The sequence below is a fragment of the Clinocottus analis genome, unplaced genomic scaffold (assembly GCF_023055335.1).
Source record: "Clinocottus analis isolate CAN_PGR_092001 unplaced genomic scaffold, fCliAna1.0.p SCAF_16, whole genome shotgun sequence".
Classification (NCBI taxonomy): Eukaryota; Metazoa; Chordata; class Actinopteri; order Perciformes; family Cottidae; genus Clinocottus; species Clinocottus analis.
This window is the reverse complement of record NW_027175887.1, coordinates 13,176,226-13,192,575: the sequence shown is the minus strand read 5'-3', so window position 1 is coordinate 13,192,575 and position 16,350 is coordinate 13,176,226. Positions and strand designations below refer to the sequence as shown.

Here is a 16,350-nt window from a genome sequence, read left to right as displayed (position 1 = left end):
TTGAGTGTTTTTTTTTAACATATTGACTTTGATCCATGCAGCCTTTGTGAACTTGATCAATATGATATGATAAATACATATATATATATATATATATATATATATATATATATATATATATATATATATATATATATATATATATATATATATATATATATATATATATGCCTGGTGAGAAGCTGTTGGCTGCTCCATCAAAATGAGGGTTGGAAATATAGTTGATATAGTTAGAAGTATGGTCAGTCACACATATATACAGTAATACAATATTGCAATTGTGGATCATTTTCTTCTTTATTGATTTCATTACTGTTTATATCACTCAAATATGTGAATATGCATGTCGTGTCTCAAGAAGAAAAAAAGCTAAATCCTAAAAAAAACAACCTTAAACACAGGCTACAAACTTCTCAGCAACCTGAGGATGGCGAGCTCCGTCGCGAGCGCGCGCAGTTCAGAATGCGTCGGGCACGCGCGCCTCGTCAACCGGAGTCGAAAAAATGGTGGCCAGCGACCGAGTACAGAAGCTGCTCCGGCGATACAAACTAGCGATTGCCGCCGCGCTCACTATCCTCCTGATCCAGGGGCTGGTGGTGTGGAGCCTGCGGAGTCTGGAGGAGGGCGAGGCAGAGGTGAGTCTCGGTCCGCGCGACCGTCGGTGACGCGGCGGTGTTCTTCCGTGGAGCTAACCGCTAAGTTAGCGCGCGGCTCGCTGAGTGTTGTGATACGGGAGCGCGAGCCGATGCTAGCGACGCTCCGAAACATTTCGGTAACGTTACAACCGGACCAGCCCTGTCTGTCTTCCTGTCTGTCTTCCTGCCTGCTTGTCTGTCTGCCTGTCTGCCTGCCTCCGACCACGACACCAGACTAGTACCGTTTACTTTACAACTATACAACTACCGTTATTTGATAGAACTCGTTAAATGGTTGTTAACTTCACTTTTTGGGGACAGTCACTGACGTCACGTTTATTTTAGCGTCATAAGACGGGGAGACACAGTACCAGTGTTACACATCTGAGAGTAACAGGGCGTCTATGGAGTGAAACAACCTTTTCCTTAGGAACAAGTGGAAGTTATGATTCATAAACTCCACTATAAACTGTGCACGGCTCAGAGCTGAGATTTCCAAACATCTGCTCCACTGTTTGTGTTTGGACCCACCAGAGGAAGGCTTCTCTGTGGGGCGGGCTGCTCTTTCTCTGTGACCTTCACTAAGCTCTGGATCTTGCAGAGGGAGCACACACAGCCCAGGCATAAAGGTGAAAGTTGAGCCAAGTGCCACTGAAACCATTCATTTAACATGAGCAGAATCCACCGTGGGAAGCTTATCTCTGTGTGTCCCTTCGCACACCTGGAGCGATCCGCCGCTAGGCAGCGCCCGGGTCCCGGTCTCCCACTAAAGAAGGTGAAGGGGGTTTGTTAACAGATGGGACTGTGCTCGTACAGGAGTCGTATTTTTTCTTTTGAGGCACACCAACGCTGAGCATTATCGGAATGCAAGCTGAAACCTGAGTTGGGAACGGTGCTGAAACCCGATCACGACATATAACAAGTGTGTACAATATCCCCCCCAACATGGACCAAGTGCAGATCAGCGCCTGCAGGGTGATGCTGGCAGCAGATGTAATGCTTCAATAGAGAAAAGATGTTTGACACAAAGATCATGGTTAGTGCTGTCAGCGCCCTGAGCCTAAAACCAATCAACTAACTCTTAGTATGTGCCTGACGGTTATTCATTCAATATGATGAAGTAATCCATTTCCTTTGGACTCACTTAAACGTGACATTGTGACACAGTGTGTGACGTGACCTTCATCACATTGCAGAAGCAATATTCAATTTGGATTCGCAAAATCGAAAAAGTCACCTGTGTTTGCATTATGAGCCTCTGGGCTTTCTGCTCCCTCATCAGGTGCATTCAGGCTTCAACACGCTTCAGCAGAGATGCAGAGAAATATCTGTCGAGGTCTGTGGTTAACTTGAGATGACCTCTGACTGTAAAGCAAGCGTCTTATATACACACACAAAATCCTATCACAACTGCACTCGGTTTGCTGTCCAGCGCTTCAGCTCAAACTGAAAGACAGTTTCCACACTATGTCTCTCGTAATTGAACAATTTTAAAGTAGAAACCAGGTCTTGTTCGGGTCTTCGTGAACTCTGACTTCAGTAATGTGACACTGCTGCTCGGTGCACACGTCAACCTGATATGAAACTATGTTGGCAGACGTCGATGCACATGTCAGCGCACTGCGTTTGGCTGTTGGGGAAAAAAAAAAAATGCAGAATCAAATTTCATGCTGAAGAATGCATGTTCATCTTCCCTCTGCAGCCGAACGGTTCATGTTCAGTCAGGGAGACTCATGAACGAGAGTGGCTGGATTCCTCCGCCCTCTGTGGCCTCTGCGCTAACTCGCATCTGCTCTAATCGGTGGCTGGCTGTGCATGTGTGAACACCGCCACGTTCGTTTATATATTTAAAGCCCCTAAAGGAGGGAAAGAACTGAGGACAGAAGAGGAAGAAGAGGACTGCCATCCTCGTGTCACCCTCTGCTTGCCTGTGCTCTCCCACAGAGCCCAGCGCTGGCTGCTGCTTTCCGCTTCAGCAGATGGCGACGCCGATATGGTTTCACTCCACTTTAATTGGAAAGTAAAGAGGCCTTTGAATCAATACATTTTTTGACACGGTGGTGTTAATTAAAAGCTGTGAAAAACGAGTGATAAGGAAAATTGAAACCTTAGCCCCATGCTGCGCGCTCGTCTTCTGCGTGAGAACATTTTTACTCCGGAGGACGGAAATATCCGTCAGTGTCGGCCGGCAGATGATGTTCACGGTATTGTTTTCATATTAATACATCGGCGATGAGCCACCACAGAAAGAAAATGCACCGACATTGTTGGAGGGAATGTGAAATCAATTTTGGGACTTTGGTGCTGAGAACCAAAAATGTTACCCTCATTTATGTGTTTCTTTAGCATGAAGCAGGAAACCAACTTCCTGGTTTAGGAGACGTCTGGACCACAGCAGGGTTCTGCTGAAAGCTGACAATAACCAGGTTCCTCAAGTGCATGTAAACTTACTGAACGAGGCTTGCACAGCAACTTGGGCTGGTATGTGACTAGGCTTCACAATGCTTCGTACTGTAATGGTTTGAGAGTGCAGTTGGCTATCAGCAGCAGCCTCTGCTGTGTTGGTTGGCACCGTATTGCAGCACCAGTCCCTCTCCTGTTCCCATCGTCTCCGGACTGGAGGCTCGGCATGCCGCGTTCTGCCATATCGTCTGACAGAGGCGGGAAGCTCTTGGCCCACTCGCTGTTCTTCTTCCTCTTCTCCCACCGCACATTTCGAAGGGCCTTTTGTGGAATCCAGTAATCTGGTGTGCCAAAGCTGTGATGCTGTTTGGCGAGAAGATTTAAAAATGGCTAAAGTCCAGTTTTTTTTTTCTTGTTTTTTTTCTTCTTCAAAGCCAGCCTCTTGAAGGTGTTATTTGTGCTCCAGTGAGGCTTATTCTCTCCATACACTTGAATTGGAATTGTATGCTTTGGATATTGAAACTGAAGGATTACACCCATATAATGATGGTTGTAATGTATCAGACTGAGTCCTTACATTCTTACAGTGCCTCACTGACACCGAACTGAAATGTTTACAAATGATAGTTTGAACTTATATTCTATTGTAGGAACACAACACATGCCTCTGAATTGATCTTTCCCTTATTGCTGGTTTTCACTAAAACAGAACTGTTTGCCAAATGCTCTCTAAACCTTATGCCTCCTTTGGGGATGTTAGTTCCTGTCAAGACTTCCAGTTATAGGACATTTTAACAATTTTTACTAAAGCGGCTATACTGAAAGAAGATCATGTCTTGATATTTTAGAGTTTAGAAAGTCTCCGAGGAAGATTTTGAGATGAACATCTCATAGAAAAATGATGCAGCCATGATGAAATGAAGATTTATTAATTATAAAAACCTAAAATAATGATACCGAGCTGGGTCAAATCCTGTTTGAGCCTCAAGCAAAGAGCATGGGCGTAATATGTCTTCAGTGACAATGAATCTGACTTCATATCCGTTGAAATGAGAGCTTGTTTAACTTTAAGAAGTAATATTTCACGTCACATGTTTGACCTTCTGCAGAATGAGTTTTACAAGATGTTTTCCTCTGGTAGAGTGCTATATTCCCAGTATTTACCCCTCTGATATAAGTGCATTAATGTTTTTTGCACAAACATGCGTACACATGCAGTAAAAACAAAGAAGCTGTCCGAATAGACTCCCTGTTCAACCTCCTTAATGTCTGAGGTTTCATGCTCTGTTTCCGTGTTCGTGTCTGCAAGACGTGACGACATTTGTATGCATTCTTCCTGCATTTTTTTTCTGCCAGAGGGTGCAGACAAAGGTTGGGTGAGGTCTCCACAGTGAATCACTGGATTCATTATGTGTCTTTGAGTCTATGTGTGTGTGTGCGTGTCTATCCAAAACTGTGCTTTTCGCAGATTAGCTTCACAAAAAGGCAGAGGCTGAGCTAAAAATAACCGAGATCAGAGAAATGAAAAAAAGACAATACAAGTAAACACATCCTTCCCTCTGGGGCTTTTTCATCCGTTGTCTTAGTGGTGGTCTCAGTTTACTGCTTGTTATTCCTGGATTGTGAATCGACGTCTCCTCCCACTAATATTTGTCCAAGATGTTCGGAGTAATAACTCTGGATTTAACATGACCCCCTTCCGCCCTTTCTCTTTCCTGCGATCTCCCCTCTCTCTCTCCCTCCCCAGAGGAAAACACGACGGTCTAAGCTGCCTGACCACAACAGCCAGGACCTCAAAAGAGACGCCTCGGTTTGGGAGAAACAAAACTCTTTGTCGGGGAGGAACAGAGGCAGATGGAGCGGCAGGTCGGAGAGGACGGGGGGCACGGCAGCCAGCGCGCTGAGGAGAGGGACCAGTCGCAAAGGGGAAAAGTCGGGCGTCCGGCTGAAGTCTCCCCAGGAGCGGGGCATGGCGGGAGCGGGACTGGACGGCGTTGTCCTCCACGACCTGTCCAGCAGCCGTAACTTCAGCGAGACCCGAGGGGGAGCCGACGGGGCGGCCAAGTTGCCGGCTGCCGCCGTACTGGGGGAGCCGGGCAGCGTGGACGGGGCGCACCAGGGCCCCAGCAGTGACTTTGCGCCCAAATGTGACATCGGAGGCAAGGACGCACTCTCTGCCCTCCATCGCGCCGGGTCGCAGCAGTGTAGACAGGAGATCGCCAACATCGTGTGTCAGCATCAGGCCGGGAAGCTCATGCCAGATGCGCTCCCTCAGTTCTGCCCACAGCTCGGTGAGAACACGTGCACAGAAAAGCGTGGTCACGAGACCGCTGAACATTTATGTGTCATTTTTCCCCACGGACAGATTTCCAATTGAAACAGTTCTCATTAACAAATGTTCTTGAATGTTCGTTATATTTGTGATGGGGTTTGTTTTCTCAGTCCTTTATATTATCGTACCGCCTCTTTCTATAAATCCTTCATTACAATTAGCTTCATTTATACAATTATATTTACAATTAGTTCATTTAGAGATCTTGTGGTTTCCATACTTGAGAACAGAACAGTTTGAAGTCAATAGGATTTGTTCCAGGATCGCCCACCGCTTCTTTTGAACACCAAGTACGGGTTAGACATCACGAACAGTTAATCGTTTGCGAACACAGTTCCTGTTCATGTGTTTGGGAAGATTTGTTGTCTATAAATCTAAAAGAAGAAGTTGACAAGGCAATCCTATACATTTCACACATTAACTATGATATAACGTGCTAAAATCACTTTCTATCCATCGAACGGTGTCTTTATTAACACCCAGCCTACGAGTTTTAATTCTTTAAAACTCTACTCTTCCCTACTGATTCAGTCTTGTATGCGTCTGTCCTCTTTGACCAGGTATATCAAATCAGGTGCAGGCGTTTGGCGAGCTGGACAACAGCCTGTCCAAAGCAGAGACCCCCGTCCGAGTGGCTTTCGTTCTGATGGTCCACGGCCGAGCCGTGCGGCAACTCAAGCGCCTCATCAAAGCCATATATCACCGTGACCACTACTACTACATCCACGTGGACAAGGTAAGCCCTGAAAGGTGCCTCGGCCACCAAACCATCTCTATAGCATGTACATGGCATCGCAATCCTGCGTGATAGAAATATCCACGTAGGAGAGAATTTATTCTTCTACTTTAAACCTGAAGACGGTTCTGCTGGTGATACGAGCTTATTGTTTATTTATGGCCATGCTGAACATTGAATAGCGTACTTGGCTTTCTGCTCGGTTCTAGCTTCACTGAGCTGACAAATGCTTTTACCGGTTAGGTCTTCTTGCATTATGAAGGTTAAATATACCCCGTGGGTCTCTCGGTGTGGTAAAGGGGATTAGCCCGGATAGAGTGACGTGTGGTTATTCTTAGGGGCTGGATTTAGCGCAGGAAAAGTCTGCTATCGTGTGCAGCTCGAAGACAGGAAGACAAATGTACGGCTGACTGGCGATACTGAGGCACAGACCTCAGGTGTGTTCAGTGCCGACAGGCGCCGGCTTCTGCGCTGTCAGTGCACCTGTGTTGCCTGGAAAGGTTGTTGATTCCCGGGGAGTCGCTCTGTTCTGCTGCCAAAGGACGGCAGAGTGGCTCACTGGAGGCAGTGATGAATAGTTAGTCGCTGGGACTGACAGACACCGTCTCAGACTCTCTATTTATCACCGAGGCCAAAGCCTCTTCTGTGAAACAGGTCAGGTGGTACCCGAGTCAGTCTCCCAGCTCCTCTGCACTGTGTGATGTTTACACGGGAGGACTGTGAGTTTCGGACTTTCTGTTGCTGTTTTCTCCGTAATGACAACCACCAGGATTACCACAGGCGCTTGTTATGTCTGAAGAAGTCCCGGCTCAAATTAAAACTTGTCCACAGTTTATTTTACTCAGGACGGAGTCGGTAGCACTCCGTTTGTGCTTCACTAAACAAAACAATTGGACTTCATGGCCCTGAACAAAGTGTCTTTTTCTGTTAAACTGCCCATTTATCGCTTCAGGACCTTTTTATTAGCCGTGTTCATTTGCAAACAGGCTGCTTGTTAATGAGTTGGTAATTAATCTAATTAAAGGGAAATTGAACAAAAGATGTTGTGGACCTCCAGATCTTTGGCGTCCTGCGATCATCAGACTCGTAGCTACATCTCTCATCACTTTGAATGTCCGAATAAAGTTTGACAGCTGCTTGGCTCTTTGACTTCCTCCATCTCGTCCTTTAATCCCTCAAGTTTCACCCCTGCCTGACGTTTGACAGAGTAGTATCCTTTAAGCTGAGTTCATCTCAGTTCTGTTTACCTATTGCCACTCTGAGAAGAACAGAGAAAAAAAAAAGAAGGCAAAAAAAGCTCTCTCTTTTTTTTCTCTATCATTGCGGTGACCCACAATGCAAAGCACCATGTGGCTGTTGTTCTGCTGCGATCAAATTCTCTTTCAACACGAGCCAGCGTTGTGTGGCTGTCTGGGCTCAGCGGCAGCTGCAGATCTGTGGGAACCACGTTACCCTTGCGATGCAGAAACTCCATTATTACTAATTTACCGGTTTGAAACCTTTTTTTTTTTCGCTTTTGAAACCCTCCAGCGGTCCGGGTACTTGCACCGCGAGGTCCTGCAGATTGCCCAGCAGTACCCGAACATCCGAGCCACGCCCTGGCGGATGGTCACCATCTGGGGTGGCGCCAGCCTCCTGAAGGCTTATCTACGCAGCATGCAGGACCTTCTCTCCATGCTGGACTGGAAGTGGGATTTTTTCATCAATCTCAGCGCCACAGATTTCCCCACCAGGTCAGCAGATTAACGTCACCGTGATGCATTTCCTCTTTGTTTGGTTCCTCCATCTCCATCCAAGTGTTAAATACCGTTTTTTTCCCAGTGTAAATACTGGTGTTGCGCATCAGAGCTATGACAGCATTTCCAGCATGTGTTGATTATTTCATCATTGCCCCGTTTTCACTGGTGGTTTAATGTTTCAATAGAGCGTTGAGATTGATTCCTTTGTTGACCGCCTGACTGTAAAATTAGCAGCAGCCACATGAAAAGAATAGTGTGGAAGCCGCATGAAATGGATTGCCGTCTCCACCGACTCGCAGCGCTGGCAGTAAATAGTAATCTTTCTCGCTGATCAGTTTTTGCTGGATTTCTGTGGCTGCTTTGATTAGTTGGACGCACACAGACAATTCTCCGTCAACAGAAATCCTGTCTAAAGCAGCTCATCTCTCTCATGGGTATTATCAGATGGCGCCATACCAGAGTCAGCGTTGAATTTTCCAAAGAACCTTATTGAACTCTCTTCTTTTTTTTCTTTTTTTATTACTTTCTTCACCGAACTGCTCTTTCTTTCAATTCTCACCATATTCTCACCGTCTTCCTGCAGGACCAACGATGAACTGGTGACGTTCCTGTCGCAGCAAAGGGACAAGAACTTCCTGAAGTCCCACGGGAGAGAGAACGCCCGGTGAGTTTGCCAGGTGTAAGAAACGGACCGGCTAAAAATAAAAAAAAAACAAAGCAACATTTGCCGGAAGTTCTTGTTGGCTTGAATCCGATTTTTGGACACAAATTGTCACTACATAGCGAGCCTGCAGAGATATTTCAGGGAGTCGGCAGCAGCCAACGAGACTAATTAAGAAAGCAATGGTGGAATAAGCTCCCCATTGACACCAGGACAGCAGAAAGCCTCTACATCTCCCGAAACAACATAAAAACGCATCTTTTCAACTTTACCTTGAATATAGAAAGTAGTACCTTCATGTCTCTTACTGATAGCACTTTGTAGTTAGGCTTTCTGGAAGAAATTGTACTTTCTTGATACTTGTTGCTCTGAGCTTGTACTCACGGTTGAATGCACTCATTGTAAGTGCCTTTGGATAAAAGCGTCAGCTGAATGAAATGTAGTGATTTGACTCTTCAGACAGAGATGATTTGTTTCAGCACCACAACGTCGCCGTATCTGAATCGTGCTCTGTCTCTGTTGAAGGTTCATTAAGAAGCAGGGCCTCGACCGTCTCTTCCACGAGTGCGACAACCACATGTGGCGTCTCGGCGAGCGCAGCATCCCCGAAGGCCTGGAGGTCTCAGGTGGCTCCGATTGGTTTGCGCTCACCCGCCGCTTCGTGGAATACGTCATCAACTCCCAGGATGACCTGGTGTCGGGGCTGAAGCAGTTCTATTCCTACGCTCTGCTCCCCGCTGAGGTAAGTACAGCCTCCGGCGGTCGGTTTATCTCCCGTAGTTGAGACAGACAGTTGGATATACAAGCGTGTCTCAGGCCTGTCCTCCCCTGCCAAGTCAGAAGAGCCCAGCAGCGGAGATAATGTAATACTTTAAGCTCTCGGGCGCAGCATGCCAGACGAGAGAACGGTTCATGTGAGTTTATCTCAATGTGTGGTTTAAAGTCTCAGGAGGTGCAGGGGTTTGTTCCCTGTTGTTCAGGGCCATAGAGGCGTGACCTTTTGCATTTTATAGAGCCAGTGCACACAAACTGTTCATCCTCGTCTTTGACCGTTTACTGTATCTTCACTCTCGCACAACACAGCCTTCGGTGCACTGCACAGCATAACGAGTGTCTTCTCCGCTGCTTCTCCCTAGTCCTTCTTCCACACGGTGCTCGGTAACAGTCACATGTGCGACACCCTGGTGGACAACAACCTGCGCGTCACCAACTGGAACCGTAAGCTGGGCTGTAAATGCCAGTACAAGCACATCGTGGACTGGTGTGGCTGCTCTCCCAATGATTTCAAACCACAAGACCTCATCCGGATCCAGGTGAGGGGGGGGGCAGTGCCAGAAAAAACATTTTTTATTTTTGTTTTAAACCTTGTTCATAGTTTCCCAGTCGTTCGTGTTTAAAATACTTTTTTTAAATGTTATTCATTGTTTTTTTCCACAGCAATTGACCCGTCCGACATTCTTTGCACGCAAGTTTGAGTCGTCGGTGAACCAGGAGGCCATCGACATCCTGGACACTCACCTGTATGGCCAGTACGCTCCGGGCATCGTTGCCATTAAGGCGTACTGGGAAAGTCTGTTTGACCAGTTGGATGGCGTGGGCTCGCTCAGTGACGCGGCGCTCACCGCTTACACTGCTTTCGTTCGTCTTGGCCTCAAGAATCTGGCAACTACTCAGAGCAACGTGGAGGCCTGCAGGTCCGTAGACACAATTTACTAACAGTTTTTTTTTTTTTTTTTGACCGATCTGTAAATGATAAAACAATCTATTTCTTTGCTGAATATAATAATCTCTTATGTGTGATTTTTGATACATTTTCTTTCCACTTACTGCAGGTTCGAACCAGTTGGCTACCCTCTATTGGTACACGTGTACTTTTATGACGACCGTTTCCAAGGATATCTGGTGCGTCAGGAAGTCCAGGCTGCGGGTTCGAAGGTCAGGGAGACGCTGGAGATGTGGGCGGTGCCTCAGGCCATGCTGGTGCTGGAGACAAACCTGAAGGAGTTTGAAAGGCTCAAGAACCTGGAAGTAAGAAACTCTTCTTGTCTAAAGACGATGAGGATTCTTCATCATCATCATTGTGCAAACCTTTAATATCAACGTACCTTAAGAAAACTGCTTCACAGGAAGATTTTCTTTCCCGATATAGAACAATTGGCTTTCATCAGGGCTTAATCTGACCAAAACTGAACTTTGAAGCTTAATTAGCTTTTTAAAAATATATTAATTTTGTCCTCCAATAAAACATGGAAGTCAAAGACGTAGGAGGCATTATATCGCCGCGTTGTGTCACATCATCCTTTGCTACTTCAGGACTCTACGATTCCTTTTGTCTTCCTCCCAGATCGGCACAGACTGGGATCCGAAAGAGAGAATCTTTCGCAACTTCGGCGGCGTGATCGGCCCTTTGCACGAACCGCTGGCGGTCCAGAAGTGGGCCCGCGGGCCCAACCTCACGGCCACCATCGTTTGGATCGACCCGGCTCTGGTAGTGGCAGCGTCTTATGACATTTCCGTGGATGTGGATGCCGAGTACACGCAGTACAAACCGTCGCTGCAGCGCCCCCTGCGGCCCGGCACCTGGACAGTGCGGGTGTTAAAACAGTGGGAGCGCGTGGCAGAAGTTCGCTTCCTTGTCATGCCGTTAACCTTCAAAGACAAAGAGCCGCTACGCAAAGGTGAGACATGGACACGGATCATGTAATCGTCATTATTTGAGTCTACAGGATGAAGCAGCGATATTCTATATCTTCTTATTGTCAACAATTCCCATGATATAGTGCTACTACTCAACTTTTTTGTCCGTCTTTTGTGTGTGATTGCCCATTTAATCCAACTGAAGACATACATCTTGACAGATATGTCTAAAAATTCGGTAAAGGACCTCCGTTCACAGCTCCAAGCGTCCATAATGCAGTATGATCACAGATGCAGTAGTGTGTGTCTGGATTATGTTCTAAGTATTTCCGGCTGCAGAGTAGTTTATGTGGAATTGACCCACAATAAGCTGCGCTGTCTGTGTTGACGGTATTGATCCTCAACATGTGGGTTTTAAGTACACCAGAGCTTTATATGTAAAGAGAAATAAACGACAGGCTTTGGTCTTTTCATGGGATTGTTTGATAAGATGCAGTGTAGAATCACTGCACTAGTTGAAGATTTAAAGTTTAGTTGGAAAGTCTCGTTCTTTAAAAACTTATTTCCCCCCCTTTTCAACTTCTCTTTGTGTGTGTGAATGTCGGCTCCAGACGAGGACAGCTGGCTGCATGCGGGCCCTCCAGGGAACCTGTACCTGGAGCAGAGCTTCCAGCAGCTGAGCTCCGTGCTGAAGCTGCCTCCCCAGGAGCCGGCCCTGCAGGAGGCCCAGCGTAAAGCCCAGCTCGTCGGTCGGCCCCTCGAAGCCTGGGTGGACGGCAGCGTCGGGAGCTTCTGGGTCACGGGCGGTCTTTGCGCCACAGAGTCGTCCTCCTGCCCGGCCGTGGGGCCGTGCTCCAAGACCTCCTGGAGCTCCCTGTCGCCGGACCCCAAGTCGGAACTGGGCCCGGTCAAAAGCGATGGGCGGATCAGGTAGCCTCCGAGAGAGGAGCCACTGTAGACTTCAACACATACACACAGGAAGACTTGAGAGAGAGCTGGAGCTGCACTGGAGAGCCTCAAGAGAACCAGTGTCAACCGGATGACATCTCAGAGCTCAAGGGCACATAAACAAACAGATCTTCCTGCACTGAGGAGTCGAGACATTCTCAGTGAAGTGGTGTTACAGACTTAAGAGAGGAGGATGCGACTGCTGGAAATTTGCACATAGATGTCTGCAAGCGAAAAGACTCGTGTCATTGTTTGCCGAACGAGGATGTATTTTTATTTTCCTGGCACACTGGTTGCCAGTCATGGTCGGTGTCTGGGGGCGGGGAGGAAGCAAGAACCTCTGTGCATGTTTGAACTCTGTTCGGGCGCACGGTTTTCAATTTCTTCCCGCTTTTTAAAGAAGCGGGAGGCAGTTGTCAAAACTCAATGACAGGCTCTTCTTCATTTCAAGGGAGAGTGGAGCCTCAGAATGATTTTATTGTGCTTATTTTGAAGCATTGTTATTATGGAAGCCGACGGATGAAGTGCACTTTACTGTCAGACGATGATGTTAAACAGAGGTCACAGTGTGAGGAGCAGAAGTTAAAGGGTCATAGATACGGTCGCGTCACTTTCATTTTTTACAGGATACTATATAAACCTGCACAGACACCTCGCCAAATACTTTGGTACCGAACAGATACGAGAGTGTAGAGAGAGTTTGTCAATTTTAGTTGGGTTTACTGTGACATATCGTTGAACTTGTGTTTATTAATGTATTTGTTTTTGTCTGTTGGTTTTCTGAACTGGCGGTAAAGTGTTAACGTTGTCTTTGATGTCCATTAGTGCAACAATACAAATAGTATTCTGGTCAGAGGAAGACAGCTGCAAGGCGGCAGATAGCCGGGTTACATTCAGAATGACCTTGAAACGCACGACGAAACATCTCATCTGAAAACATGAACACACTCCTGATGAAGGCCGTTAATATTGGAAACCTTCAGGACACGTGCATTGGTAGATGTTGAGTTGAGGTTGTTTTGTCAGCTGCTGTCTTTGAGGTCAAGATCGAACTGTCCGAGTCAAATCTCCTGGAATTAATTGTTGAGCTTTTTTTTTTTTTTTTGGCTTCCAGAATTCTTTTTATTTAAAGCCAACTGCAAGAGATAACACTTTAAAGGAATAGTTTTAGTTGCTTTCTTGTCCAGAGTTAAATGAGAAGATTGATACTCCTCTTGTGTTTTGTAAATACGAGGCGGTGGCAGCAGCCGGGTAACTTGACAAGCGTGAAGCCGGGAAACGGCGAGCCGGGTTTCCGAAGGCGACTAAATCAGTCGACCAGAAGCTGAAGTATCTGAAGCTGAGCTGTTTGTAAACCAGGAAAAAAAGTGTAAAAAAAGGCAAATTTCTGTTTTACAGCTGATGTGGACTATTTCTTGGCTTAATGCGCCGACCCCATAACAATTTGATTTGTTGTTTTTATACTTTTTTTATACAAAGAGAACATATCCGGTGTTTATAAGTTTGGTTTCTCTTCGAGCCGGCTCGCTGGTTCCATCATTTTGCTGTCGGTCTTCTCGTTAACTCCACAAGACGGCGAATAAGTGTATTTCCCAAAAATGTCAAACTTTTCTTTTAGAATCAAGACTTTTAAAGTGCAAACTTGGTGGGACACAACACGCTGTACTTTCTGTGTACCCTTCATGTGCAGTGTTGTACGTGTGCTCTGAATTATTCTCATTTTTGTTTCCTCTGGTGCATTTCAATTTAATTCCACCAACCAACATGTTAAACTGTACACTGTATGTTTGTGTTTTTTATTTGTGTGTGATCAAGAGAATCTCAGCTGCCTTCACTTAGTGAAAAGATGAATTGTTTACGACAGGATCACAGCTTCCAGAGACGTGCAATGAATGACCCGTCTGCGTCCCAGTTGGCTTCTTTTTAAACCTAATTTTAAATGTTCTTAAATAATAGTCGGCCATCATTTGAGTTTTCAAGTGACCTTGTTTACTTTGCTCCGTACAGTTGCTTCAGTGAAGCCCCAGTTGTATTGACACAAGAGTCGGCGGATCAGATGTTATTTTTCTATACAGTTTGAGAGGAAGTGTGAGTGTTGTCCGTTCATCTCCAGTGCTCTGTCAATAACTATTAATAACTGCTGTCTAATAATGTTGTATTTGACAGTCCCACCTGCTCAGTGTCGTTTGAAGCAGACCATGTGTTATTTTAGGGCGGTTCAGGTCTCTTGAGGTCCGGGCTGGTGTGATAACCAGCAGCGGTCCGTTTGGTGAGTCACGCTGAGCTCTGATCTGAGGAGACAACCTCCGCCTGTCACTGTTTGCCTCTGGGACAGCTCATCGGCATCCTGGCTGATGACTCAATAAAGAACACTTTAAGGGTTTCGTAAAGCTGTTTTGTGTTTTTTTTCCTCTTCCCACACATCTCATCTTTGACTAAATCTACTGCTATTTGAATGGTAATTCTTATATTTCTACATTAAGCCTCCATTTCCAGAATATTCAGAAGCTTTTCCTCTTTAAATGAAGGAAGTAGGACATGTTTACAGAAGAGGAGGCACTCTCCAGGGTGCTGAACGCTTCCTTGTTGTCACTTCCTCGTAGCAACATGGTTTCTTACTTCATAAATACTGTAAACTACACCTCAGTGACGCTCTCATCAATATGTAGTCCGGTTTGTGTCTTTATTTGGGACATAATCCTGCAGAGGAGGAGGGCCGGAGGTGATGAACGGCGGTCAGAGCTGAGGGAGAGGGAACGTGAACGGTTTTTAGTTTGTTTGCAGAAGCTCGTTCAGGCTTCAGTCGTGATGGAAGACGCCGGTGACTCGCGGCGGCGGCGGCGGCAGGAGGAGAGGCTGGCTTCCCCGGACAGCGCGTACGAGTCCTCTGCTGTGGACACGGAGGACGGACAGACTCCCACCACCTTCACCTACAACGAAGAGCTGACGCACAAGGTGATTCTTCACTTCATGAGTATAAATTAAAATTGAACCAGACTAGTGTCAATTAAGGTGTTTTTTCTAGCAATAGTCTCAATTTTTTGTAAGTCCAGTAATTACGTGTGCTGCCTCTGCACATAAATAAAAACCCTTCTAACAGCAAACTTCTCAAAAAATGGTCTTCAGGAGAGCTGTAACATTAAACTTAATAAAAGTATCCTTCATGAAAGGTGTATGGATACCATACTCCAGCACAGTAGTATACAGTATATAGTGATATTTAATACACTAAAAAAGACATTATGAATTGTGAAAAACGTAGAAATGAAACCGGAACCCCAAAATATGATTACTTATTATCATCAAACTTTTTTTTTGTACCTTTTTTTTCATTTCTATAGATATTTTTTGCTTTTTCAAAAGTATTTCTTTTCCACATGGGATTTGTTTGTAAGTTAGTTAAAATATGTTTCTCTGGAAGCTCCCTCATGGATAAAATCCTCCTCTGCAGCTTCACTCTGTAACCTTTCAGATGAAAAGAGTAAATCATTGGTATTCATGAGTAAGATATAATCCTCTGTATGATCGCAAGCAGCAAATCAGTGACCGACTCCATCTGGATGCACTGATACACTTGTACGCACGCGCACACACACACACACACACACACACACACACACACACACACACACTCTGATGTATCCTATCTAACATGGTGTAAAGCTGGTATGAGCTCATTCCTGATTTCTAGTTTTCTAGATTATGATTGCAATGAAAAACACAAATAAAAAGAGCATAAATATTTTTTTCTGTCGCTCACATTGCCACCGTAGTGTCGCATTACGTCAAATACGTTTCTACCGTCTTTGAGATTCCTTTTACTGCTTTAAAACTGCAGCTATTTGGATGATCTGATTCCTTCATGAGCTTCCGGATCCTCAATAACTCGAGTGTTCAATATGTGGAAAACAAACAGAGCGTTGTATGTGTATGTGTGTGTGTGTGTGTGTGTGAGACTACAAACAAACTCCTGCCTGCTCAGTCGGCACTTTTCTGGTCACATTTGTTGTTTTGCCGAGTCACAGCCTGCCAGGAACTACAGCATGCTAAAGACAGATGGCTCAACTCTCTGCAGGCTCCAACGGGCCAATTGGATCTCAGTTCATAAAACATTCAATAAACTTTAAAACTTAACTTACTTTCTTTGAGTTTACACTGTAATATGCAAAAAGGTATAACCCCAAATCTTCTCAGAACTGCTCCTTGTCAGATAAGAAGGGACTTCGCACACAATGAGGTTTTCTCTTTAGTTCAGTAAT

The 16,350-nt window shown here is 45.6% G+C and overlaps 1 protein-coding gene across 1 annotated transcript; it reads left to right on the top strand.

Annotated features, from left to right (window-relative positions):
• The first annotated feature begins 412 nt into the window (after positions 1-412).
• Positions 413-14,481, top strand: xylt2 (xylosyltransferase II). The gene is made up of 11 exons (XM_068578958.1): positions 413-635; positions 4,786-5,329; positions 5,931-6,106; positions 7,637-7,839; positions 8,429-8,509; positions 9,032-9,248; positions 9,643-9,819; positions 9,944-10,200; positions 10,339-10,534; positions 10,851-11,184; positions 11,755-14,481. Exons 1-11 carry the CDS (start codon positions 504-506, stop codon positions 12,075-12,077), a joined length of 2,640 nt encoding a protein of 879 aa, XP_068435059.1. The 5' UTR covers positions 413-503; the 3' UTR covers positions 12,078-14,481.
• Positions 14,482-16,350: the final 1,869 nt, after the last annotated feature.

Coding starts and splice junctions, on each gene's coding strand:
- xylt2 (XM_068578958.1), top strand. CDS start 504: ATGGTGGCCAGCGACCGAGTACAGAAGCTGCTCCGGCGATACAAACTA. Junction 9,249..9,642: donor ACGCTCTGCTCCCCGCTGAG/GTAAGTACAGCC, acceptor GCTTCTCCCTAG/TCCTTCTTCCACACGGTGCT. Junction 9,820..9,943: donor AAGACCTCATCCGGATCCAG/GTGAGGGGGGGG, acceptor TTTTTTCCACAG/CAATTGACCCGTCCGACATT.